Genomic DNA, 27,664 nt, shown 5'->3' on the forward strand with positions numbered 1-27,664 from the left:
TCACATATTTACTTTTACTCCATACATGCTACAATAAATTTGATTAGTGATTATCTTCGCCTGGAGCCCCTCTTGCGCTACTGCCGGTCCCAAGCCCTGGTTAAAAAGGTGAGTAGGGCATGGGGTTAGCGACCACATGTAGTAGAAAACCAACTCACTAAAAAAACGCTAACTAGTAAAAATAATTCAAACTCTGCCCTGGGAGTTAGAATATCTTCATTTAGAAGAGTCATGACGACTCATGATGAAAGCAGAATCCCTTCGGAAGTCACGAGGTTGATGTCCGTTCCGACAATCAGAATAACCATTAATTTAAGTACATAGAAAGTATCTATCTGATTGACTAATTTCCCTTATGTCATGTGTCCATAAATTGAAACAATTCACTATTGATTTTGCAAAAATTAACAAAAGTATGACATTAGAAATTCTTTCATAATCATCATTAAGTCAATCAGACTTGACAAAAATCATCTGAATTGTTTATTATAGAAAGATTTCATAATTGTAATCATAAACTTATTAAGTAATTTCACCAACAAAATCATGAATTTGCATCTTTCTATATTATAATCTTATCTGATGAAGTACTCAGCTATTAATTAATGTGAAGTTTTGTACACTACTAAGCAATAGGTTATTTTCACTTCGATAATTTTTTGGCCAGAGTACAATTTATGGACAAACCAATCAGATATAAGATTACAGGTCTCGGATTTGGGAGCGAAATTCATTCATCTATTTGGCTAAAGAATTTTGGTATCATAGTTGATGTCATTGCGTGATGAAAACCCTAAATCTAATTCCTAACCTTAACCATCAATAATAATTGATAATTCTTATTCCTCACATAGGTTTATAACCTTCATTTGGTCTTAGTTATTAGATGGACACTCTCAAGGTCAGTCTAGAGTCACTCAAAGGTCGTTCATAAATTATAGTCTCACCCTTCAAGCGATAATATACGCTTGCTAATACGCAGTGAAATTGATAGAAAAACCAAGAATAATTCTACACGAATATCTAATCACCCATAATATCTAATCTGCTTTACCAAAAGGTGTGCGGATTGTAGAATCGTTAGTGATATGAAAGTCGAACGTTATCTGTAAATACCAGTTTCCTAGATAAAACTACTATTTCCCACTTCATTTATCTTAACATTTCCACTATTAATAGTTCTATCCTATTCAAAAAATTCATAGTTCTTGAAATCAACTTCAATATGATCTTCAGAATACAAATGGGGCGGAAACCTGGAGAACTACGAAAGCCAACATCCAGAAGATACAAGTGTTTATTAACAGTTGTCTACGCAAAACACTTCGAATCCATTAGCCAAACACTATTAGCAACAACCTAATATAAGAGGGAAAAACCAGATTCCAGCGGAGGAAGAAATTAATAAGAAGCGCTGCAAGTGGATAGGACATATATTGAAGAAAGCAACCAACTACGTCACAAGGCAAGCCCTCACTTGAAATCCTCAAAGTCAAAGGAGAAGAGGAAGATCAAAGAACACATTACGTCGAGAAATGGAGGTAGATATGAGAAGAATGCACAACAATTGGATAGAACTAGTGTTAGCGGGACATAGACTGGATTAAAGCATGCTCAATGCACGATTGCTTTGGTACGCGCTGATTGGCTCATTTTTATCCAATCAGCGTTAGTCAATGCTAGAAATCTTTTCATGTGAAAAACTATAAATATACTAGTGTTTTCCCTATTGACTACTGGCTTGCTTCTTACTTCCATCTAACCTTGTTATTTGAAATATAATCTCTTTTCCTGTTCAACCGTGTTCTGATTTGGGGACTTGTCGAGTGAATCGGTGTCCGAGAATACTAAGCAATAGGAATAGCTGGGTCATAACCGTAAGAAAGATTATAACAACTAGAAAGGAAGGTTCAGGATATAGTGGGTTGGAGAACGCAAGTCGGTAGCCTATACTGCATGGGGGGGTGACAGGCGTAAGTAAGTACCAAAAACGAAAGAGAGTAATAATTATATAACAGAAAGCATCCATTCAACATCAAATTTACTGATATTGACGATGACAACAACAACAACAAGAGGTCAAACAGTGTAAGTATGGATCTTGAATAAAGCCAATATATAAATAGATTAAGAGAAAATGTAGTTACATTGGCAAACGTATGTAGCCCTATACACACATATTTATATTAAATTTACTTTGTAAAATGTTACAAATTCTATTATGAAAACAATAGACAAATAAAAAACGAATCATTGGAAGACATACAACTGATATAAATAAACTTAAAATAGAGAATAATAAACGTGGTGCAAATATCTTCCATACCATTAAATGACGACGTAATAAACCAGTACTTAGCATACAACCTAAGGCCTACAATGAAAAAAAAACAAAAAAATTCCTTTTTTGGTAAAGATGTCAGTGATTAGAATGAACAAATAAACAAACAATTAGGTTCAATGATTCACATTTTCAGTCCCTTTTTTTATTTATTTGAACGCATAGATATTGGTACAAGGAGGCACCAAATACATATGTGCCACACAAATCTCATTCGATATGTGTGAGGGCTGTGATACTGCCCGGGTGCCCAAACCGAAACAGGTGGTTTTCTTAGGGGGCCACACCCCAAGCCTTCGACCTGAAGTTCTGATCCACAAGGCAGTGGAGCATCGTCAGGAGATGCAGTCCCATGGTAGCGAGTGACCAACAATTGGTTCATACGCCATTTGTTCCTTCAGGATACTGGAGCCAGCCCCTGTGCACCATTGGTTTGAAATCAGGGTTTCCCAACTTCCTTAGGTGGACTCTCCATGTCCGCCAACCCTATTAAAGCGCCGGACATTCGCTTTTCGTCCTCTCATTTTCGTAAACAACACCCCCGCCGCGAGAAGGCAATGAGTAGGACTTCCCTGGCAGAGGCTATATACGCGTGGCCATGTGAGAGCATTTCGAGAAAGAGAGCGGACTCTCCCCACTTTCGGGTATACCAGGGCATTTCAGTCCCATACTACTTGTCATATTCAAGTTATTTTCATTATGAAATCAAGATCAATGATCATCACGATGATGAATCTAAATTTTGTTTGTTAAACGAAGCAGTTATCAAATTGAATATAGTGAATACCATTAGTTGAAATCTGATCGAGACTATAATTTATGTACGAATGATTCAAATTTAGGGATTTCGGTGCCAAATTCATTCATCCATTTGGTTAAAATAGCGTTTTGACATTTTAGTTGATGTCACAGTTCGCGATGAAAAAACAATAAATCTAATTCCCAACCCTAATCATCAACCGTGAATCATAATCCTTATACTTGAAACTGCTTTATAACCCTCATTTAGTCCCAGTAAGTAGGTGAACATTCTCAAGGTCACACTGGCGTCACTCAAAGGTCATCCGCAAATTATGGTCTCACCAAAATCTCTTTGGATCGAATTCATTAAAACTATATGTATTACGATATTATGTATATAGGTTTTTTTCAACCAAGAAACCAAGTAGATAAATTGCACGTCGATTGCCCCCAAACGCTCTGGTACGACCGAAAAATGGGGAGAGTCAGCCCGCTTCTCGGAATGCTCTCACATGGCCATGCGCAAACAGCCACTGCTAGGAAAGTCCTACTCACTGTCTTCTCGCGGTGGGGATGTTGTTTATGAAATTGAGAGGACGAAAAGTTAATGTCTGGTGCTTTAACCGGGTTGGTGGACACGGTAGATTCACCTAGGGGAGTTGGAAAACCCTCATTCCAAACCAATGGTGCACATGGGCTCAAGGATCCTAAGGGAACAAATGGCGTATGAAATAATTTTTGGTTACCGGCTACTGCACTCGGGTGGTATTCCAGCCCATACACAAATCAAGTGACTTGTGTGGTGTATATGTATTCAGTGCCCCTTTGTACCAACATTTATGTGTTTAAATCAATCACCCCATAAAAAACTTTACTAGTTATCAAGATTGTCTTGAGTTCTGAAATAAGGGATCGTGAACCGAAAATCTAGTGGTCGACTGATGATGAATACGTATAGAGCCATTTTTTATTCAGTGAAAAGAATATCAGATGAATGTTAAGTTGGAGATTAGATTACAACAGAAAGAACAACAATGTTCGTGTAAATTATCACAGAGTGAAGAAAATAGCAACACTTCAATTAGTTTTTACAGATAGTCAGCCTATATTGAATAGGGTTATTAAAATGAAAGTTGCCAATCAAGGTGATTTGTCAAAAATTAGTCTGTAGACCACTAAGCCGGCATCCAACAGTGTTAATATCTAACTTCAACTAATCCATGTGTCGCTCAATTTCGTGGATAAGTCGAAGTTAGACATTAACATCGTTGGATGCCGGCTCAGTGGTCTAGAGGTTAAGCGTTCGCGCTCGAGACCGAAGGTCCCGAGTTCAAATCCGGAGAGGCGGGATTGTAGATGCACACTGCTGAGGAGTTCCACAGTAGGACGAAACGGCTGTCCAGTGCTTCCAGGTTTTCAATGGTGGTCTAACATCAATCGGTTCATGATCTCAATCAAAAAAACTTAACAATCTCCACAACCCCTAAACTGATAATTACCATGTGCTCACTAGTGAATAGCTTCGTGAGAAAATTCTCGCAGTTCTGGTGAGAAGCCGTGACCAGTGGAGCTAATCCGTGTCTTGTAGAAACAGGTGTCTACCTCAGTACAATGGAAGATGGTCGCGCAACTTTGTGGATTGGTTGAGATTAGACATTAGCACCATTGGGTGCCGGCTCAGCGGTCCAGTAGGTTAGGCGTTCGCGCGCGAGACTGAAGGCCCTGAGTTCGAATCCCGCGAGCGGGATCGTGGACGCGTATAGATTATTATTATACACTTTACTGTTCAGTTTATTGATTACAGTCTCCTATGTTCACAGTCACATCTTGGCTTGATCTTGTGTATTATTTCCTATTTTATGGTGTGATGCGGTCTGTTTGGTTGGTAAATAAGTCAAGTATGTTAGAAATAAATGATTCTCATAGTGGAAGTTGTTATTGGAGTTCTGGACTCAACTGGAAGGACTAGGAAGAAAAACGACCAATAAGGAAGATAGGTTGCTCATACCGGTTGAACGTCATTGGTTTAGCACAGTACTAATATTGAATAAGTCGTAGTTCGATTGGCCAATAATTCACGTGATAATTAGCCGGCCTTAAAGTCACAACATATTTTCACTCGAATATCCCACAAAATCTGAAGTTCTTTAAATAAGTCGAAGAATGTTGACTTTATAGAAATACATACAAGAATGCATGAAATATTATATTGTATTTGACTTTATTTCTTCGAATGATATGATACCCTTTAGCTAAGTTAAATGTTTTTGACTGAGCATAACGAGAAAGTAGAGTCACTGTTATGCTAGTTGTTTGAGGGAAACACCTTACTGCCGCTACACCTCTGTACAGGCAAAAGTACGACTTCGCCCTCAGGCCTTGGGTCTACTGGTTTTAGCCTTACCGCTCGTCAACCGACCTGTCGTCTGGCACGGTAGGACCTTGAGGAACGGTTTTTCCAACCAGTATAGCTCGATTGCTTCATCACGACAGAAAAGCCCGATCATCACGTCAAGGTAGCGGTAACGGTCGGGAATCGTTGATTTCATGAGTTGTGAATAGTGCATAACTATAACATAGAATGAGAAAATATTGTAAATGTTTACACATATATACTTCAGGATAGTAATGTAGAAATATTTCACAGCGTAGTTCACTCAATTAGTAACAATTTAAATTAATGTTCAATAGTTTTAATTAGCATTCAGATTTCCGTGAAAAAGTTACTAAACTGATTACTAAACAGTAGTCAATTTGATGTTTGTTTACAATTTAGCGTTGATCACATTGTACTGACCAAGTTGAGATAGGGCTGTAATCCTACAAGATTCAGCATAGTGTGCATCATATTTCGATGTAAGGTCATCGGGACCGATCAATGGGAATCCCTAAGCCTAAGTTCCATTCTTTTTGGCATTTTTCATCAAAGTTTATCTACAGTTTTGAGGAAACTAATGCTTCCAATGACATTCGAATCCGAATAGTCTATGGTGAATGATCAATTTGTGTGAATATTCAAGTACTATAAGGAGTTAACCAGCACCAGAAACGTTCGGTGACAATGTCTTTCCCTGAAATTGGTTGAATTCCGCGTGACTATCGTGACCAATGGTTGGAGACTCAGTGACATGGTTCGGAATCGATCATCATGGTGTAGGTGTATACACTCTTTGTCTTCCCTTAAACTACGAGGTCAAAATTGCTTCACATCTTTATTTCTACGAACGAATTCTTTCTTTCTGTATTATATCCTCATATGCAATCTTTCTTTTATATATTACCACCACTGAATTTACTACTTCTATGAATTCGGTTTTCATCTTGTTGTGCTAATCGGTGAGGTTCAGCAACTTGGACCGATGCATATATGTGACTGGTCCTACGTTGTAGCTGACTGACTTTTCCTGAACCCCTTGGCTGGGAAGGAGTTTTCAACTAACACGAAAATTACATCCATGAGAAAGTCCCATTACTGATAGATAGTTTAGTCTTGTTTTGACTCAGAAAATAGCCTTGATATGTCCTATTAATGAAAATACACTCGTACTAGTTACATAAATAAAACTAGATATTTTTATTGCATTTGAAACCACATGAAATAAGATCATTAAGGGCGCTAGCCAATAACTTACTAACACACTTTTACTAATGATAAATCTCCAAATGAATAAATCCAAAGCATCAACAAATCTGTAAAAACCAGTATTTCGGCTATTGTTAGGATGGGAATGGATCACCGTCCCATGGACATGATGAAGGCGTGCAGAAAAAATAAGAATCGTCGGCATACTGAAAGCAATTAATATAGGACCTGAATATAAATGCAAGAGAACAGTCAATCCTGGTAACCATCGTGTATTATGATCACCTTCATATGCAGCATAAGCAGCATCCCATGGAATTCCAGATAATGTTGGTTGATGACCAGTTATAAAAAAAGATAAGTTATCTAACAAGCAAAGAAATATTGCAATAATCCACGAGATGCTGTTCTGAGGTACATGAAGCTGTAGTGAATCTAAAGAAATTACAAAAAGGATGGATTATTTAAGGGATTCTAAGTCTGTTACTTATGATAAAAAGGAGCTTAACGATATATTATGATTTCTAAGAAGGTAATTTTTTCATTATTTGATAATGAGTGAAGAATAAGTGAGGAAACATTGGAAGTTGTATTCGTAGGGTTATCAGGAGAGATTCACAGTTTCCGTAAACCACATTAACATTTGATTTTTGAAGAGACAAACAGGCCAATATGACTAAGTAATTTGATATGATAATAAGAACGGATTGTACACGAAATGACATATACAACTGACCCCTCACCAGTATCTAAGATAAGAATACAATGGACGAATGATTCATGCTGATTGATCCAATGGTATAATAACTTGGTTAACAAGATCACTGAGGCTAAAAATCAATATCTGAAGTAGAGAAATCCCTATTCCATAATTTAACAGAATGATATATATATATATATATATATATATATATATATATATATATATATATATATATATATATAGTCACCTTCTGCCAAAAGTATTTCCAGAATTTGTAGGGACCTATAACGAACATTTACTAATCTTTTGGACCGGCGGGTGTAGGCATAGCACTAAGTACGAGGGTAGAACAAGCACTATTAGAATGGAACCCTGTTAACAGTCACCTATGCGCAGTTCGGCTAAACGACTCTGTAAGAACTCGGAATGATAGGGACACACGTCGTTGCCTTTTTGTCGTTTCTGCCTACGCTCCCACCGACTGCACCTCAGATGAAGTGAAAGGGAATTTTACAGAAAGCTATCTGAACTTCTTCAGAAAGCTAAACGTTCAGACATAGTACTCGTAGCAGGTGACTTTCATGCCCAGATAGGTAGTTTAAACCAAACAGAAAGGCATTTAGGTGGGTATTTTAGTATTCCGGCTCAACGAACAGATAATGGTGATCGTCTGCTGCAACTGTGCTCAGACAGTTGTTTATTTTTAGCAAACAAATTTTAAGCATAATGAGAGACATCATCTAACATGGCGACCCCCTACACCAAACCAACGATGGACTCAAGTAGACCATATTGCCATCAGTCATCGTTGGAGAGGGCCGGTAGAAGATTGTCACTCATTCTGGAGTACCTGCTTGGACTCCGACCACGCCCTAATACGAGCACGCATCTGCTTGCGCCTCACTGGACGCAGAAAAGCCACACTAAAAAGAGCCATTAGAACTGAATTGAGTAGCGAGAAAACCAAAAGTAGGTTCCAGGAACAACTGGGGTCACAATTAGGTAGTTCTGAAAACGAGGTTGACCCAGATGTTGCTTGGCAAGCTATATAAACAGCTGTGGAAACAGCAGTGACATCTATCAGTGATTTAAACCATAGGGTTACAAAGAACCAATGGATTTCCTCAAGGTCTATTGTACTAATGGATTCTCGTAAACTCATCCCATCAGGCTCTGAACACGATGAAGAGCGAAAACAAATCAGATCTACATTAACAAAAAGTCTAAGGAATGAGCGTGAGCAGCGGTGGGTAACGAAAGCAAAAGAAATGGGAAAGGCAGAGGTTGTAGTTAACACCAGACAGCTTTTCAGACTAATAAAAGAAAATGGAATTAATAAATCAAGCGTAAGTCAGACTATTTCGGAAAAAGACGACACCCTCATCTGCTCTCAGTCCAGACGTTTAGAACGATGGGCGAAATATTTCAGATAGCAGTTCAGCTGGCCTTCAGCTACTCTACAACTGCTCTCCATTCCCAGACAGTGTGAGTGGAACTTTGAAGTAAGTCCCCCAACTCTAGCAGAAGTTCAAAAGGCTATAGTTAATCTGAAACGAGGAAGGGCAGCTGGTCCAGATGGACTGGCTCCAGAGGTCTTTAAGGATGGTGATCCAATTTTAGCGATTAGGTGGGCTAATATTTCAGCTAAGATCTGGGAGTTAGACGTTATCCCATCTGACTGGTCACAACCACTTATCGTCCCAATATATAAGTAAAACATCCTGTGACAACCATAGAGGGATTAGTTTAACTAATATACCATCTAAAATACTAGCCTCGATAATTATCGGATGCCTAACTAGGACTCGTGAACTGCAAACACGAGAGAATCAAGCTGGCTTCAGACCTGGTCGTCAGATTTTAGAACTAAGGCATGCTTATCAGCGTAGACAATGATAGTTTTTCGTGAATTAAAAGTAGCATTTGACTTGGTTCTGTGGCACTGTCCGTCATTGAAAGGCATACCTCAGAAGTACATAAACCTTGTGAACGCTCTTTACTCGATCACTGCCAATCGAACTGTCATCTAATTTTGCAACCTGAAGTGGTGTCTATCAAGGCTGTCCACTTTCTCCATTTTTTTCAGTTTCATCATTGACCTACTACAGGAAACAACGTTCTCGTCGACTGAATTCTCGGGTATCGATCTCTCTCCAGGAGGTTCACGTATCGACTTATAATACGCAAATGACATAGTCCTGTTTGATGAAGACGCTGATAAAATGCAGAGTATTTTGGTAGCACTGAGCAACAATGTCAGAATGTTTGGAATGCGCTTCTCTCCCTCTAAATGCAAGTTGTTGATTCAGGACTGGCTTGTGTCAACATTTGAACTAAGGATAGGGAGTGAAGTAGTCAAACACGTCGACAACTTCACTTATCTCGGAATTCTGATCAGCCCAATTGGGTCGGTGTCTGACGAAATATCAGCACGGATTCGTCTGACTTTTGTCAACTTACGTCACCTATGGCGAGGGCGAGATATCCGTCTATCAATTAAGGGACGAGTATACTGAGCGGCAGTTCGTTCTGTCCTACTTTACGGCTGCAAAACGTGGTCATTAAGAGTAGGAGATACCCATAATTTACTAGTATCTGATCACAAATACCCTAGAAATATTGCTCGCATCTGCTGGGATCACCGGGTAAGTAATAGTAAGGTTACGCGCAGGATATTAGGGAATGATGGTAAATCAGTTGATGAGGCTGTGAATCTTCATCAACTGAGATGGTTAGGCCACGTGTTACGTATGCTTGAACTCCGATTACCACGACGCGCAATGCTGAATAGTGTTAGGAATGGTTGGAAGAAAGTTAGGGGTGACCAAACCAAAACGTCGCATCAGTCCTTCAAGTCACTAACTTCTGGTCTGAGCCATGTTGGTAGATGCAGACCACTTGGTTGGGGTCCGCGTGACTACCGTGACCAATGGTTGGAGACTCAGTGACATGGTTCGGAATCGATCATCATGGTGTAGGTGTATACACTCTTTGTCTTCCCTTAAACTACGAGGTCAAAATTGCTTCACATCTTTATTTCTACGAACGAATTCTTTCTTTCTGTATTATATCCTCATATGCAATCTTTCTTTTATATATTACCACCATCATCTTGTTGTGCTAATTGGTGAGGTGCAGCAACTTGGACCGATGCATATATGTGCCTGGTCCTACGCTGTAGCTGACTAACTGAATAAATGAGTTTCAATATTCTTTGATAACTAACTCTTTTATTTCCTATCCAACAGTCTCCCTCACCAACATTGGTACAATGATTTTAATTTCATCTATGTATTGTGAATTCTTGGGGTAATGGATATTTATGCTGTTGTCTACTTTGATTACAATGGATTATGTTAAGTGTTACTGAATATTATTGCTCTAGATTAACAGAGAATCAAACATCAAACCCAATGACATGCATATGTACAAATGCGTAGATTTAGTAAAGTGTTTAACTCAAGAGTTACTCAATAAGACCTGTTACATGACAACATGAAATTATAAAATAGCCAGCTATTGATCTAGATTATTTTGGAAAAGCTACTAACATTGTATTCACATACTGTTAAAAGCATATGACTGTTTAAATATTAAAAGTTTATGGTAATGATGAGTTTACTAATTATCTTATTCACTTTTATCTCTGATCCAAATCATTTTAATATTTTATTTCTTGTGTATAATATTTCTCTAGTATTATGAAACGCGATATGTTGGATCAACAATTTTCTTTATATCTCATCTTAATTTGCTTATACATATAAACATAGATACAAGAAGGCGCCAAGTAGATATGTGCCCCCAAATGCCCTGGTATGGCCAAAAGTGGAGTGAGCCCTCCCTCCTTCTCGAAATGCTCTCACATGGCCACGCGTATATAGCCTCTGCCAGGGAAGTCCTACTCACTTCCTTCTTGTGGCGGGGTGTTTTATTACGAAATTGAGAGGACGAAAAGCGAATGTCCGGTGCTTTAACCGGGTTGGTGGACATGGAGAGTCCACCTAAGGGAGTTGGAAAACCCTGATTCTAAATCAATGGTGCACATGGACTCCAGGATCCTGAAGGAACAAGTGGCGTATGAACCAATCGTTGGTCACCGGCATCCATGGGACTGCATCTCCTCACAATGCTCCACTGCCTTGTGGATAAGACCTTCAGGTCGAAGGCTTGGGATGTGGCCCCCTAAGATAGCCACCTGTTTCGGTTTGGGCACCCGGGTAGTATCACAGCTCTCACACATATCAAATGAGATTTGTGTGGCGCATATGTATTTGGTGCCTCCTTGTACCAATATCTATGTGCTAAAATAAATAAATAATAAATAAGTAGATATGCGCCACATAAATCGTTCGATTTGTGTGAGGGCTTGGACACTGCTCGGGTGCCCAAACCGAAGCAGATGATTTTCTTAGGGGGCCATACGTCAAGCCTTCGATCTAAAGGTCTAATCTACAAGACAATCGAGCAACGTCAGAAGATGCAGTCCTATGTGGCTGGTCACCAACAATTTGTTCATACGCCATTAGTTTCCTTAGGATCCTGGAGTCCATGTGCAACATTGGTTTGGAATCAGGGTTTTCCAACTCCCCTAGATGGACTCTCCGTGTCCACCAACCCAGTTAAAGCGCCGATCATTCGCTATCCGTCCTCTTAATTTCGTAAACAACATCCGCGCCATGAGAAAAGTGAGAAGGACTTCCCTGGTAGTAGTTGTATACATGTGGCCACTTGAGAACATTTGGAGAAGGAGAGTGGACTCTCCCCACTCTCGGTCGTGCCAGGGCACTTGGGACCATTTATCTCATCTAGTTGAAAACATCTGGAAGTAGCTAATAAAATCATTTTTTAACATTCTATGAGTTAATAGCTTTACACCTTTTTGCAAGGTCAATTTATCCTAACTTAAGTAATTAATGAATAAAAAGAATGTTTAGTACATTGTATATTTGAGTACATTATAATATTAAACTCACTTTTAATACATTTATCCATATGATTACATTTTACAGTAGTTGCATGTATACGTATTTGAACGAATATAATCATGAAAACTAACCAAATTATATGGAATTCATTTAGGAAAACAAGTAGAGAAAGTAATGGTAAAACTGTTAAACAGGTCATTGTCCATAAAGTGTACAGATAGAGAACATTTCTTTGAATGGATTGATTACAATCATTTGACTGCATAGATTTTATAAAATTTATCTGTTGAATAAGTTGAAATGGAGATTTCAAAAGTTGAAAAAATATGTAGAATATGGTCATCAAGAAAATACGAGCAATCCAAATCCGAACTGTATGCCTAGACAAATAAAATATACCATTCAACATTCAATATACTTAGAGAGTATCAAATGATCTCATTTTCAGCAAAGAAAAAAAGTACTCATTTAGTCGGATGATAAAACGCTGATGTAAGATTAGGATAGATAGGATTTAAGTGTTTAAAAACCTGAATAATAAACAATCGGGATGTAGATGTCTTAGCGGTAATCAAAGGAGAACTAGGATTTCACATTTACTCACATTAATCAACGAAACTAATCTACAAAAGGATTTATGATTTGGGAGATTTCGATTCGCTTTCATCAACGCCTCATTTACAAATGGTACAACTAAGCTATTTTGTCGAAACTGTACACTTTCAACTTATAAATGATGATTATAACTTCACAATTTTCTCTTCATAACCTGATGGTATAACTGAAACACGAGTTACCTAAATATTATCAATTGTAAGTGAAAAAATTATCCCATAATATTATCAGTTATTATTAGATGTTTTCATTTTTTTTAAAATGCTTTTCCGCAAACTAAGATGTGACAAATAATTTAGCCAGCTTAACATTAGCTGATTCCCCAGATTAAATGTTTCAAACTGGAAACAAAAAGAGACAAGAGGGTAGAGAGATTTATGGAACTAAGTTTACAAAATGTTCAAGACCATATGATTATATAGGATTCAGTTTTGACTTAATATAATCGAGGCCTAGTGCTTAGTGCTATGGGCACTTTAAAATCTGCCCCCAAATGCCCTGGTACGGCCGTGAGTGGAGAGGGTCCGCTCTCCCTCTCGAAATGCTCTCAAGTGGCTACGCGCATACAACCACTACCAGGGAAGTCCTACTCACTCTCCTCACGGTGCGGATGTTCTTTACGTAATTAAGAGGACGGAAAGCGAATGACCGGCGCTTTAATCGGATTCCAAACCAATGGTGCACATGAGCTGACTCCAGTATCCTGAAGGAACAAATGGCGTATGAACCAATTGTTGGTCACCGGCTACCATGGGACTGCATCTCCTCACAATGCTCCACTGCCTTGTGGATCAGAACTTCAGGTCGAAGGCTCGGGGAGTGGCCCCCTAAGAAAACCACCTGCTTTGGTTTGGGCATCCAGGCAGTATCACAGCCCTCATACATATCGAATGAGATTTGTGTGGCGCATATGTATTTGGTGCCTCTTTGTACCAATATCTATGTGTTGAAATAAATAAATAAATAAAATCGAAAAAAAAAACAAATAACAAGTATGCTGTTTAATATTGAGAACCTCTAGAATAAGACAGTACAATAATCTAGAATAACTATCGCCAAATGACAAATTTATATATTTATTTGAACATATAAATATTGGCACAAAGGGGCACTGAATACATATGCGTCACACAAATCACTTAATTTGTGTGTAGGCTGTGATACTGCCCGGGTGCTCAGACAGAAGTAGGTGGTTTTTAAGGGGCCACATTCGGAGCCTTCAATCTAAAAGTCTAGTCCACAAGGTAGTGGAGCAACGTAAGGGGATACAGTCTCATGGGAGCCGGTGGCCAATAATTGGTTAACACACCATTTGTTCCTTCAGGATCCTTGAGCCCACGTGCACCATTCCTTTGGAACAAAGGTTTTCCAACTGGTCTAGGTGAATCTTCCATATACGTCAACCCGGTTAAAGCGCCAGACATTAGCTTTTCGTCCTCTCAATTTCGTAAACAACACCCCCGCCACAAGAAGGAAGTGAGTAGGACTTCCCTGGTAGTGGCTGTACACGCGTGGCTATCTGAGACTATTTCGAGAAAGAGAGCTAATTCCCTTCAACGTCGACCGTACCAATGACAAATAACAATAACGATATTCAGAAGAATGGCTTATAAGCGTTTTTCACAAGACTAGATGTAGTCATTTTTGCCAACAAACACAAATGATTTGAAAAATAGAAAATAAGAAAACATCACATAGTTGTCTCATCCACTCTAAGGAAATGAAATGTGAATAACTTACAATTTATGTTTTGGAATGAATCCAATCCAATTCGTTGATTCCGCAGAATCCACCATCCATAATAAAGACAATAAACTACCAATTAATATAAATAAACATAATTTCCTCCAAGCAACTTTATTCGATTGATTAACACCAATATATATATTTAGATATTCAAACAACAACCGCCAATACATACGTAAACAAATGATTAACATGAAACAAGCAAACGTTACACGTATCCAACTAATTGGATGAAATTCATGAATAGGATTTAATTTATTCAAAGATTTACTAATCCATGAATCAAGTATAGATCGACATATAGAACTATAGTTTAATTCTTCACGACAAATTAGAAAATGTCTAATCAATAAACGAAATAATAACAATATACCTGGATAAAGTATCATCATAAATGGAAGACAAGGAAAAGACCATAATCTTCGTAAAAATTTAAAGTTATACCATGTCATAATATCAGTATGATCCATGATATGAATGAATGAACAAATTAGAGATATAACAATTAAACTTTGAATGAAATAGAAAGTGATATGAAATTCATAGATAATCATACTATTTGATAAATAACTTAAAGACAATAAGAATAGTAACAAAAAACCGATAAAGTTATCATTGAATATCAACTTTGAAAACTTATAATGTTTAATGATAACATATGAGACTAGGATGAATAATAAAAGATTTAAGTAGTATATATTTATACATGAAAAAAACGATAAAATACATGTAAACAATAAGAAACCATTATGGATATGTATCATTGGAGTATTGGAAATCTTTTCAATCAATAATAAAAGAGTAATCAAACTGTAACATGTTAAAAGGATACCAAAGAATATCAATGAATCATTGAATTGAGTCCAATGTATACGAAATATGAATTGTAATTCTTTAAGTATATTTATTAATTGTATATCATTGAATTGTTCTATCCAATCATAAGTTGAATTGAATATAATACGATTCATATAAGACATAAGTATAGGAGATAATGGTAATTTACTTATATTATAAAAATAATTTCCAGTATAAGTGAACATCTGTAAAGGAGAGTAGTGAGAAATAAGTGAAATGGTAAAACATTATACAGGTGCTATGTTTCGAAGCGAATACGAGTTCACCTAGTCTGAGAATGGAACAAAGACTATGACCAAAGACCAATAAGCTAGGTATTCTGATGCATTCCAGCCCCGTTAACTAAAGAGAATAGATTGTAGTGTCAGTCATTATTTTAAGCCCATATATCTTATACTCTAGTTTTCGGACATTCCATTTTATTCATTCTACTTGAGTCATATTTTGACCTTGTCAATTATTTGCTTATCAGTCTTGACTGTTTTTATATATGAGCGTATATGTGTGTACACTTCATATCCCATGACTCATCACATGTTTGTAGTTTATTTTTGTCTGACTATAAATATTGAGCAACGCTTGACTAAAATGGAGTTGGCTTCCCAGCCATCCTCCCTGCGTGTCATTTTGCTTGGCTCTGTTTCATTCGCTTCATGTACAAAATATATGTATTCACAAATCAATTCTCGTTATTCGACTTATTTAATTCCGTTATTGGCTAACGCGATCTAAGTCGACGATGATATACGAGAATAGGTGATAGCAAACACTCGTACACTCTGAATGGAGTCAGATCACGGGCCACCTCATTGGTAATCAGTCTAGATTAATAAGCGAATAATTGACAAGGTCAAAATATGACTCAAGTAGAATGAATAAAATGGAATGTCCGAAAACTAGAATATAAGATATATGGGCTTAAAATAATGATTGACACTACAAGTTGTTAGCGGGACATAGATTGGAATAAAGCATGCTTAATGCACGATTGCGTTGGCGCACGCTGATTGGATAAGTATTAGCCAATCAGCGCTAGCCGATACTTGGAGAACATTCTAGAATCTTTTCATGTAAAAACTATAAGTATACTGACGTTTTCCCTATTATGCTTCTTACTTTCATCTAATCTTGTTATTTGGGACATAATCTCTTTTCCTGTTCAATCGTGTTCTGATTTGGAGACTTGTCGAATAAACTGGTCACCGAGATTACTGAACAATGGGAATAGCTAGGTTGTAATAAGAGAATTATAACAGTAGTCGAAATTCGAATAGAGAAATATATTTCGCAAGCAGCCAGAACCACGAGAGATCCCGACCCGTCTAGTCGAAAATACACTCATTTATGTATTGGTTTGTACAACCAATAATCAGAATAAATCACATACATGAAAATACGTCATACAAGAATAAAATGTCATAGGCGAAATTGAAACAAATACTATACTGACTGATCGCCAAATTGAATTAAACAGAATTAATGTTGAACCAAAAATCATAATGAATAAATCAATTTAATTTTGACCTTTCATACTGTCATAACAACAGGCCAAAATATTAAAGTGTAATAAAAATAATAAATCAATTACATTAAGACTACGGAAATTATGCGCTCCCGAATGCCCTGATACGGCCGACAGTGGGGAGAGTCAACTCTCCCTCTCGAATTGCTCACACATGGCCACTTTCATACAACCACTGCCACAGAAGTCCTACTTACTGCCTTCTCGTGTCGGGGGTGTTTTTTACGAAAATGAGAGGACAAAAGGCGAATGTCCGGTGCTTTGACCGGGTTTATGTATATGAAGGATCTACCTAGACAAGTTGGAAAACCTTGATTTCAAACCAATGGTGACCATGAGGAATAACAATATCAAAAGAGAAAAGAATATGGGGTCCAGGATCCTGAAGGAACTAGTAGCGTATGAACCAATCGTTGGTGACTGGCTATCATGGGACTGCATCTCCTGACGTTGCTCCACTGCCTTGTGGTTGAGACCTTTAGGTCGAACTCCCCGGGTGTAGCCCCCTAAGAAAACCACCTGCTTCAGTTTGGGAACTCGAGCAGCATCCTAGCCCCGGCACGAATCAAATGATTTATGTGTCGCATATGTTTGGTGCCACGTAGAAATGTTTATGTGTTTAAATAATGATAATAATAGTCTGATGGCTTCAAAATTTCTGCTAATATACAGGATGGCATTAATAAGCAATGTTTTCATTCTTGTCATACAAAAGACTAGTTTATTCGGATACTAAATATCTATCACATAAAGTAAAGTAAGTCTGTACTTAGTTGTTTACCACTATACAATGTCGTTACAGTTTTACTCTCCAAAGGTCTAACCGATTTTGATCGAATAAACAATGTTCCTTTAACATCTGCTAGAGGGACCAACAAAATACATACAATACTAACATAATGACATTAAATTAATAAAATCATTAGCAGTAAATCATGGATACAAAGTTACCTGTATAAAATTTAATACCATACCCTGGTGAAGGTCAGTACCATATCCTAGCAGATGGCCATATAGTATGCCCAAATTCGAATAGGGTATTGGAACATTAGTTAGAAGTGATAAAGTTGGGACAAGATCTATTTGATATAATCGTCTATTAGTTTGGTTCTCTGAATCATCTTTTATCACAAGTGTACTCTGATCAGCAGTAAAAACGATGAAAGCAGCTTCCAGTTCTGCATCACTATCTCCACCATGATCACCTGATCGTGTCATTCCATGGTCACCCAAAATAAATAGAATATCGGAAGATTGAAGTTTAGAAACAATACGTCTAGAAAGAAATGCATACGGGTAGAGGAACAAACCCAGACAACAATGCAGTATATATAAATATGGATGCAAATCGGTGAAAACATCTAAAAATAATTCTGAAAGTCAACGTGATCTTAAAGAAATGTTACAAATTTGGATTGTTTGGAAAGTAGCATCAACTCACTTCGAGTTGGTCTTAAATAGCTCCACATGAAGAGTTAGTGTAGACACAGATTAGTCCCAGTCTAGTAGAAGTATTTTTGCAATTCGATGATGCAAAGCACGTATATGGCATAATCATGGACGCTGGTCGTCAAATTGGTTGAGTGTGATTCCGGCAAACTTTATCTGATTGTACATTAAGACGACATAGCTTGCACAATTAAGACTGAAAAGTTTTTCCCATGTAACAGGCTCCAAGTCTATACATTACCACTACGTACATTCTTCAGAATTGTATTGATGGGTAAAATTTAAAGATAAATGGTGAGACGGAGTAACTCTGTTTAGCCTCATTAATGAGTTGGAACAATGTACAGAGTTAGCCATATGCACTCATTTTGTATGTGGTGATTTTGTGCACAGCTTCCAATATGTTAATAGACTTTTCAGGTGCATTTAGAGAATAGTAATATTCAGAGAATCGAGTGCAACCACAATGTCAAGAAACAAACCGACTGTAGATTTGTGATAATGTTCAAAGATTTGTCGGAAGGTAGAGTCACAGGACTAATACATTTTAAATCTCGATGAAAACGGGTCAAATTCTCAAGCGTCGGACATTCGCTTTTCGTCCTCTCAATTTCTTAAACAACAGTCCCGTCATGAGAAGGCCTTCCAGGTTATACATATACACAAACACTAACACATTCTCCTCCGAGCTGTTTTTAGAATGCCATCAGTTGGAAACATGAAGAATAGTAAGTTTGGGCAGATCTGTCTAAACTCATTACTGGGTTCGAACGATGGAGAGGTGATTGTATGCTCTCACTCTTCTTGAGGTATTTGTGTAAAAATCCTTTCAGATATTAATTATCCTTGCATGAAAACCCATGATAGCATAATCCCATCCAACGAAATGAAGATGACCTCGACATCAAGGAACACAATGACCATTGTTCTGCGATAGGTGGAGGGTGTTTTAGAGTTTGGCTGAAGATGAAGCACTAGAGAGAAAACTTATAACCTCGATAATTCTCACATAGGACAACCCACTAAGGTGGAAGTTATAAAGAAACATCATTTCCTATGCCAGTTTCTCCTCACTTTGATAGGACCCTCCGTATCACCTAACAGCATACAAACGAATGCTAATGGAGATCCATTCCACTAGTAATGCCTTTGCTCTGAAGTATGCAAACCTACACATGATAAATGAGTTACACTATATTAAACGACAATTATTAACCCATGAAAATATATGATGACAATAAAAAATTTCGACTGACTTTATAAAACTGTTTAGTTCATTTAGCTTTCGCGCCATCTCTGGATGTGCAGGTCCATATGTGTGACCACAGTGATCTATCCCCAGCATATGTCCAATAAGAATATCCCAATCAGTCTGTGGTGTTAGACTGTCAACAACTCCATTATCCCAATCCCATGCAGTACCGTTAAGGGCATAGAGAAAGTATTTTTCAACACCTCGATCAACTGTATCCAAATCCTTCACATTGAACGATGAATAAGCTTTATAATGACTGAAACTGTATGTCGAAACAAAAAATTAAGAGGATACACTGACGAGAATATATATGCACAAGAAAAGTAATGTATATATCAACAGTGAGTCACAAAAATAGCATAATCTGCATGTATTCACAGGTAGGTTAGTAATAAGTCAATGTTACGAATATGTAATGATATTGTACTGAAGGTAAACATGCTTTAACCACTCTATGTCAAGTATTTTTTATTATAATTAATAGAATAGGCAACCGGAAATAGTTGAATAATTATATCATATCATACTATTGATCTAACATAAGTGCAGTCAGTCAGGCAGTCGGCTACGAAGTAGGATCAGGCACACATGTGCATCGGTTCAAGTTCCCATACTTCATTAGCACAGCAAGATGACAACCGGATTTATAGAAGTAGTTAATCCAATGGTGGTAATATATAAAAGAAATATTGCATATAAGGATATAGTACAGGAAGAAAGAATTAGTTCTTAGAAAGAAAGATATGAAGCAAAACATAATTGCGCACTCAAAATGCCATAAACCTCTCATGAAAATCACAAAACGATCAAAAACTATCACTATAACATGCGAATCCGCCAAATGCAACTACGTAGAAGCTTTTACCTATTTTCCATGAGACATGAGATAATAGATCTTATCCCTGCAAATACTCATGGAAGGATGAAACAATATAGCAAAGCAATCAATTTTTAAAAATAACCCCAGCTAGTCAGCTCCTAAAACAAACGCTTTGGATCATAGTGCAGTGAACGATAATACAAGTGCGGACAATCGAATGTATTTGAACACAAAATTGCAGAACATCTTAGTAAGATCTGAGAACCATACAGTAAAATACTTAATTTGCAAAATGTCGATCAAACTTGACTGTTCCTTTTGCAAATATCAGTCAGTCGTCTTAGACTTCATTGTTTCTGCATTTCCATACTAAATGCTTTCTGTTCCCGTTCTTTCTTCCACGATCTTCTTGACCTTCCGTTGCCAGACATTCTATTCCCGACTAGCGTTATACACTACTTATGTCGATATAAGAACACACCACAATATTATCATCAACGAACTACATACGCCACTGAAGTGACTGTAAGTAAAGCATACAACAAAATTATTTCGATAACTAGTGGGAACTAACTGTCCTCAGATTAAATAACGGGAAATGTCATTAAGAGTTTGGCTTAGAAAATAGCAAGAATTTTGTTGCCACCAAATTAATGCAGTCATTGAGAGTGAACTAGGGGGTATAGCTAAAACACCATAACAAATACATCGGAATCTGAAAACCTTTAAGCTGAATATGAACTAAACAAACGGCTTGAATAATAATCGATTTGACTTACAAGACTCAATAAAACAGTAAGAGAATGAAAAATAAAATTTGTGGAAATTTCTGACAAATTTCTTCTGAAGAACTCTGTGCTCAAAACTACATCCCGGGACATCAAACGAAAATTACCACAATTGACCAACAAACAGCAAACTTCGATAGTCGAGCGAGAAACAGCACTTTATGCAAGTCACTGGTAGCGAGAGGTTTGGTATCGGTAAATAATATGTTTATGTGTTTATTCACCTTCAAAAATAATCTGTGAAATGTGGATGACAATCATGAATCTTTTATTTTGCGTCAAAAATGTTGGCTATTTTCACACTAAACAAATTGTGTGGAAAAACCTGAAGAACTGACTCATGAGAAATTGATCTGTTTTCATCGAGATTTAAAATGTATTAGTCCTGTGACTCTACCTTCCGACAAATCCTTGAACATTATCACAAATCTACAGTCGGTTTGTTTCTTGACATTGTGGTTGCACTCGATTCTCTGAATATTACTATTCTCTAAATGCACCTGAAAAGTCTATTAACATATTGGAAGCTGTGCACAAAATCACCACATACAAAATGAGTGCATATGGCTAACTCTGTACATTGTTCCAACTCATTAATGAGGCTAAACAGAGTTACTCCGTCTCACCATTTATCTTTAAATTTTACCCATCAATACAATTCTGAAGAATGTACGTAGTGGTAATGTATAGACTTGGAGCCTGTTACATGGGAAAAACTTTTCAGTCTTAATTGTGCAAGCTATGTCGTCTTAATGTACAATCAGATAAAGTTTGCCGGAATCACACTCAACCAATTTGACGACCAGCGTCCATGATTATGCCATATACGTGCTTTGCATCATCGAATTGCAAAAATACTTCTACTAGACTGGGACTAATCTGTGTCTACACTAACTCTTCATGTGGAGCTATTTAAGACCAACTCGAAGTGAGTTGATGCTACTTTCCAAACAATCCAAATTTGTAACATTTCTTTAAGATCACGTTGACTTTCAGAATTATTTTTAGATGTTTTCACCGATTTGCATCCATATTTATATATACTGCATTGTTGTCTGGGTTTGTTCCTCTACCCGTATGCATTTCTTTCTAGACGTATTGTTTCTAAACTTCAATCTTCCGATATTCTATTTATTTTGGGTGACCATGGAATGACACGATCAGGTGATCATGGTGGAGATAGTGATGCAGAACTGGAAGCTGCTTTCATCGTTTTTACTGCTGATCAGAGTACACTTGTGATAAAAGATGATTCAGAGAACCAAACTAATAGACGATTATATCAAATAGATCTTGTCCCAACTTTATCACTTCTAACTAATGTTCCAATACCCTATTCGAATTTGGGCATACTATATGGCCATCTGCTAGGATATGGTGCTGACCTTCACCAGGGTATGGTATTAAATTTTATACAGGTAACTTTGTATCCATGATTTACTGCTAATGATTTTATTAATTTAATGTCATTATGTTAGTATTGTATGTATTTTGTTGGTCCCTCTAGCAGATGTTAAAGGAACATTGTTTATTCGATCAAAATCGGTTAGACCTTTGGAGAGTAAAACTGTAACGACATTGTATAGTGTCAAATAACTAAGTACAGAGTTAGTGATAGTGATGGTGGTTCGGTAAATGAATTTAAAGCTCATTTTTATTGCTAATTATGAAATGTTGGAACTATGACTATCATACGTTTTATTAAGAACTTCTTCACGATAAAATAAACAAATATATGACATCAATCGACATACCTATCAGGAAATAGATCAATCCAAGTTTCATCGCCAACAAATCGAATTTGTTTTCCAGCTTTATTCCACTGTTTTAGTAAATTATCTTCCAGTACTTTACTTCCGCCAAAATTTGAACCTGCATCTATAAATGTTGGCATACTCCCTGTCATTAGAGCTTTTAAACGTTGTAACGTGGTTGTCGGCGGGTCTGCGATAAACTTCCCAATAAATACCGCTTTAGATAAACTATCAAGTAGTGGATGATATCGATTTTGGGAATGTGATGAAATATGACCAGGTAATAATTGGTTATTTTCATTATTGTCTTGTATAAGTGCATAACCCAATGCATCAACAAGTAAAAGGATCATTCGACCATTTCTAGCAACAGTTGAAGGATAATTCAATGATAATTTCAATTTCTCATTTGTCTCATTGTAGAGCTCAGTTCGATTCAATAAAAAACCATGTAGAAATAGACTGATACCAAGAAAGGCAATAATGATTGATGGTAACTTGGAAAAAATTGATATCTCGTAGTCACAATGTTTATTTATGTACTTAATGAGACTTTTACTGCATTTTTTTATTATATAGTCCATTTCTTGAAATCAATATAGCTAGGGAACAGAAGGAGACAGTAATGATTATATCTTTTGATAACGTAAGAGTAAGGGAAGTAAAAGCTTATAAATTGATTTGAATAGCTTTTATGAATTAATGGATAGATGGAATTTAGAATTCATATTATGTTCGGTTAAAAGAAAATAAGAAAGAGCTAGGAAATTACATTTACACAAGACAAAAAGTTTAGGCAATTTATCTTGACATCTGTGATATTGATTATCAAAGTCCCCACATTTCTTTAGACGTAATCATCCGCTCCTTTTCATCTTTGTGTAAATAAGAGCTCAGTAGCACTAACCTTATATAATAAATTCTGCTTCAAGTGAACCAATAAATAAACCTTGACTATTATCTTAACTAACGAGTAACCACTTCACCTTTTATAAACATATTTGATGAATACTGAGGGAATAAACATAAACCAAGAGTATCCTATCACATGGGACGGACGGTTTTGGAATTTACTAAAGTATTCACAATAATCAAATGCTGTCTGCTTAGCTGTATTTTTCGTTCCAACAAAAATCAGCTCTTCTACGTTGGACCTATCAATTGTAATAGGTGTTAAGAACTAACAACAATAGGAAGTAATACTAAGTATGTTCAAATCGAATCTATTGTAGAAGTAAATACAAATTAAAAACGTTGGAGTAAATTACCTGCAAATGAACTTCGAGTACCAACATCTGGCGCATAAGCTTTTTCGATCAAATCAACACCAACGCAAAAATCACCTGGGACAATTATTTGAAGGTGAAATGAATAAATAAGTTGAGGACAACAGAAGTGGGTATGACTGCAAACGCACACACCAAGATTTTACAGAAGTGACATCTAGAGAGAAGATACTATTTCTACTAATTCCCCAGGTAGTTTTCGCTATGGAAAAACTCGTGTCGAGATTATTTGGATTGTAAACGTAAATTATGCAATTAATATTGAGTGATAGGGATAAAATCCCATGATACGAAGCTTTAAGTTATGTTAGTGTTGTTAAGAAGTTTTAGCACAGGATGAAATAGTTTCTTAACACATCTTGATGTTCGGTTAATCAAAATATGAAAACATCTGACTGATAATCAAAGGATGGCTGGGGCCCAGGAACATGAGTAACTGATTGATGAAAACAGGGAAACCCATGAAAGTTAATGATAGGTCAGAGGTGATATGATATCAAATTCGACTGACCTTTTCAATTAATACTAGTGTTTAGTTTTTTTTTTAGTATTTATTAATTCCGACTAAACTTCATTGACTTTCAGCAAATTTTCTTACTTACTTACTAGCTTACGCCTGTTACTCACACTGGAGCATAAGTCGCCGACCAGCATTCTCCAACCCACTGTCCTGGACCTTCCTTTCTAGTGCTATCCAATTGTTATTCATTCTTCACAGGTCTGTCTCCATTTCTAAGCGTAATGTGTTCTTTGGTCTTCCACTTTTCCTGTGGCCATGTGACTCAATTCGGTGCTTTCCTCAATGTGTGTCCTATTCCATACTAATAACTCTTTGGTTTTATACACTTCGTCAAAATTATCTCATGTTTACCACCTACCGCAAATTATATTATTACTTCTTATACTTTCCTACTGACCACTTTAATCTTTCGATTTGTCGATAGGCGTTGGGGTATCTTTAAAAGACACACTAGTCCCAGGTCCCACATCGTTTATGAATGGCTGTAAAATGATAATTTTGGTAATTCGAAGATGTTAAGTAATAAGGTCAAATCCCAACAAAAAGCTCACAAATAACGTTTCAACAGGATATAAGGAGCGAATGGAAAGCCCCTAAATGCCCTGGTACGGCTGAGTGAGGAGAGTCCACTCTCTCTCTCTCTCTCCAAATGCTCTCAAGTGGCCACGTGCATACAACTACTACCAGGGAAGTCCTACCCACTACCTTCTTGCACCACGGGTGTTGTATACGAAGTTGAGAGGAAGAAACGCGAATGTCCGGCGCTTTAACCGAGTTAGTGGACACGGAGAGTCTACCTAGGGGAGTTGGGAAACCCTGATTCCAAACCAATGGTGCACATGGGCTGGCTCCAGGATCCTGAAAGAACCAATGCCATATGAACCAACTGTTGATCACCAGCTATCATGGGACTGTATCTCCTGACGTTGCTACACTGTCTTGTGGATCAGACCTTTAAGTCGAAGGCTCTGAGTGTGGCCCCATAAGAAAACCATCTGCTTCGATTTGGGCACCCGGACAGTATCCCAGCCTTCACATAAACCTAATGATATATGTGGCGCATTTATACTCGGTGTATCCTTGTACTAATATGTGTATGAATAAATAATAAATAATAGTGAGACGAGAAAGGATTTCGGTAATAGACAAGGATTACGTGCCAAAGTATCGCAGGCACAAAAGACAATTTATGAACTTAATTCACTCCAACGTCCTTTAAGTAGCTGTCTTGGTATGAAGTGAAATCAAGGAATATACACTTAATAAATATCTTAATATCAGTTGATTATTTAACCTATTACATAAAACAGAAATGCATCTGCTAGATGGCGTTTAAAACCAAGTATTTGAAGATAACTTCATCAAACTATGTAGATGTGATTGAAAAAAGATGGCTATCACAAAAGAACAGGTCTTTAGACTTTGCCATACCTACCTCAGTTTGAGCAGACAAATTGTTAATAGATACAAGTTCAGTAGATGAAACGATATCCAGTCAAAACTGCATAACCTATAGGATGGGAAAAAGTGGCCAGCATGAGTAAAATATCACTAATGAGCACGCATTCATAAAAGTAATCTCTAATTTATTGGGATAATTTTACTTTTGTTTGAAGGATCAAAAACATTCCATAAACTGAACTTATATTGTCTTCCTTGGTCCACTAAATCACTTTTGGTTAATGAAGATTAGGACCTAGCCACTAGTAGGTGTCAATAACTTTATTAGTAGAAACCCTGCTATACATAAAGAAGGCTGTGCAAAGAATGTTGGCCGACCTTAGTATGCTCATTAAGAAATCCTCAAGTCATAAAAAGGCGTTTGGTCAAGTGCAACTGTGTAGAATTCAATAAGTCACATGCTTATTTCTGCGAACCACGTCTAAGCAAGACTGTTAATGTATTCATATTTGTCTATGGTTGAAATGTGACCTTGACAGTAGTAGTTACTTTATCAATCAGAAAACTGAATGGCTGACTAAAGGATGAGATATCTAACAAGAAAGGATGGTCAAATATTATAACCAATATGCTAATTCAGATGGAAAAGTCTGATAAATATCCTTAGACAAACGGATCAAAAACAGAATTCAGACACAAGTTTCTGCCAGTCTCCCAGTACTTTGTATTCAGGTGTAGAGTACATGCCGTACTCTCAGACATATTACCAAATGGTTAATTCCCATTTGGATACTCCGTATAATCGAGCAGTAAGACAATATTATCAGCCTACTCAATGTTAAAAGTCGCCTACCACGTAACAGATATACACAGCCACCAACGCACTCTCTTCAGAACTGTTTCTAGAATGCCATCAGTTGAAAGGATGAAGTATAGTAAGATTGGGCAGATCTGTCTATACTCATTGTTGGGTTGGAACAATGGAGAGAGGTGATTGTATGCTCTCACTCTTCTTGAGGTATTTGTGTAAAAATCCTACCAGATGTTAATTATCTTTGCATGTAGACCCATGATAGCATAATCCTATCCAACGAAATGAAGGTGGCCCCGACACTAAGGAACACGACTGTCGTCCTGGGATAGGTGGTGGTGTTCTAACATTTGGGAGAGAGGAAGGTATGATCAAAGTTTTCACTTAATCAAAAACTGGTTTTCGTTTTTTGATCATTCTTTTATGGGCTTCGCACAACATATGAAGTATGACGTCAGCCAACAGCTTGGACGCAATCGAAATTAGACTTACTCTATTATAGTTGTTAGATGGATGACACAGGTTTTTTCCAAGGACGAGGAC

General features: G+C 37.1%; 1 protein-coding gene across 1 annotated transcript; it reads right to left on the minus strand.

Moving 5' to 3' along the window:
- Positions 1–478: 478 nt before the first annotated feature.
- On the minus strand, positions 479–27,098 carry MS3_00007006 (uncharacterized protein). The gene is made up of 9 exons (XM_051215261.1): positions 26,345–27,098; positions 24,372–24,446; positions 23,104–23,705; positions 19,743–20,003; positions 17,989–18,313; positions 14,652–15,700; positions 12,345–12,676; positions 6,715–7,100; positions 479–2,374 (listed from the first exon to the last, which is right to left on the minus strand). Exons 3-9 carry the CDS (start codon positions 23,685–23,687, stop codon positions 2,168–2,170), a joined length of 3,144 nt encoding a protein of 1,047 aa, XP_051068461.1. The 5' UTR covers positions 23,688–23,705; positions 24,372–24,446; positions 26,345–27,098; the 3' UTR covers positions 479–2,167.
- Positions 27,099–27,664: the final 566 nt, after the last annotated feature.

Source organism: Schistosoma haematobium, chromosome 2 (genome assembly GCF_000699445.3).
Source record: "Schistosoma haematobium chromosome 2, whole genome shotgun sequence".
Taxonomy (NCBI): Eukaryota; Metazoa; Platyhelminthes; class Trematoda; order Strigeidida; family Schistosomatidae; genus Schistosoma; species Schistosoma haematobium.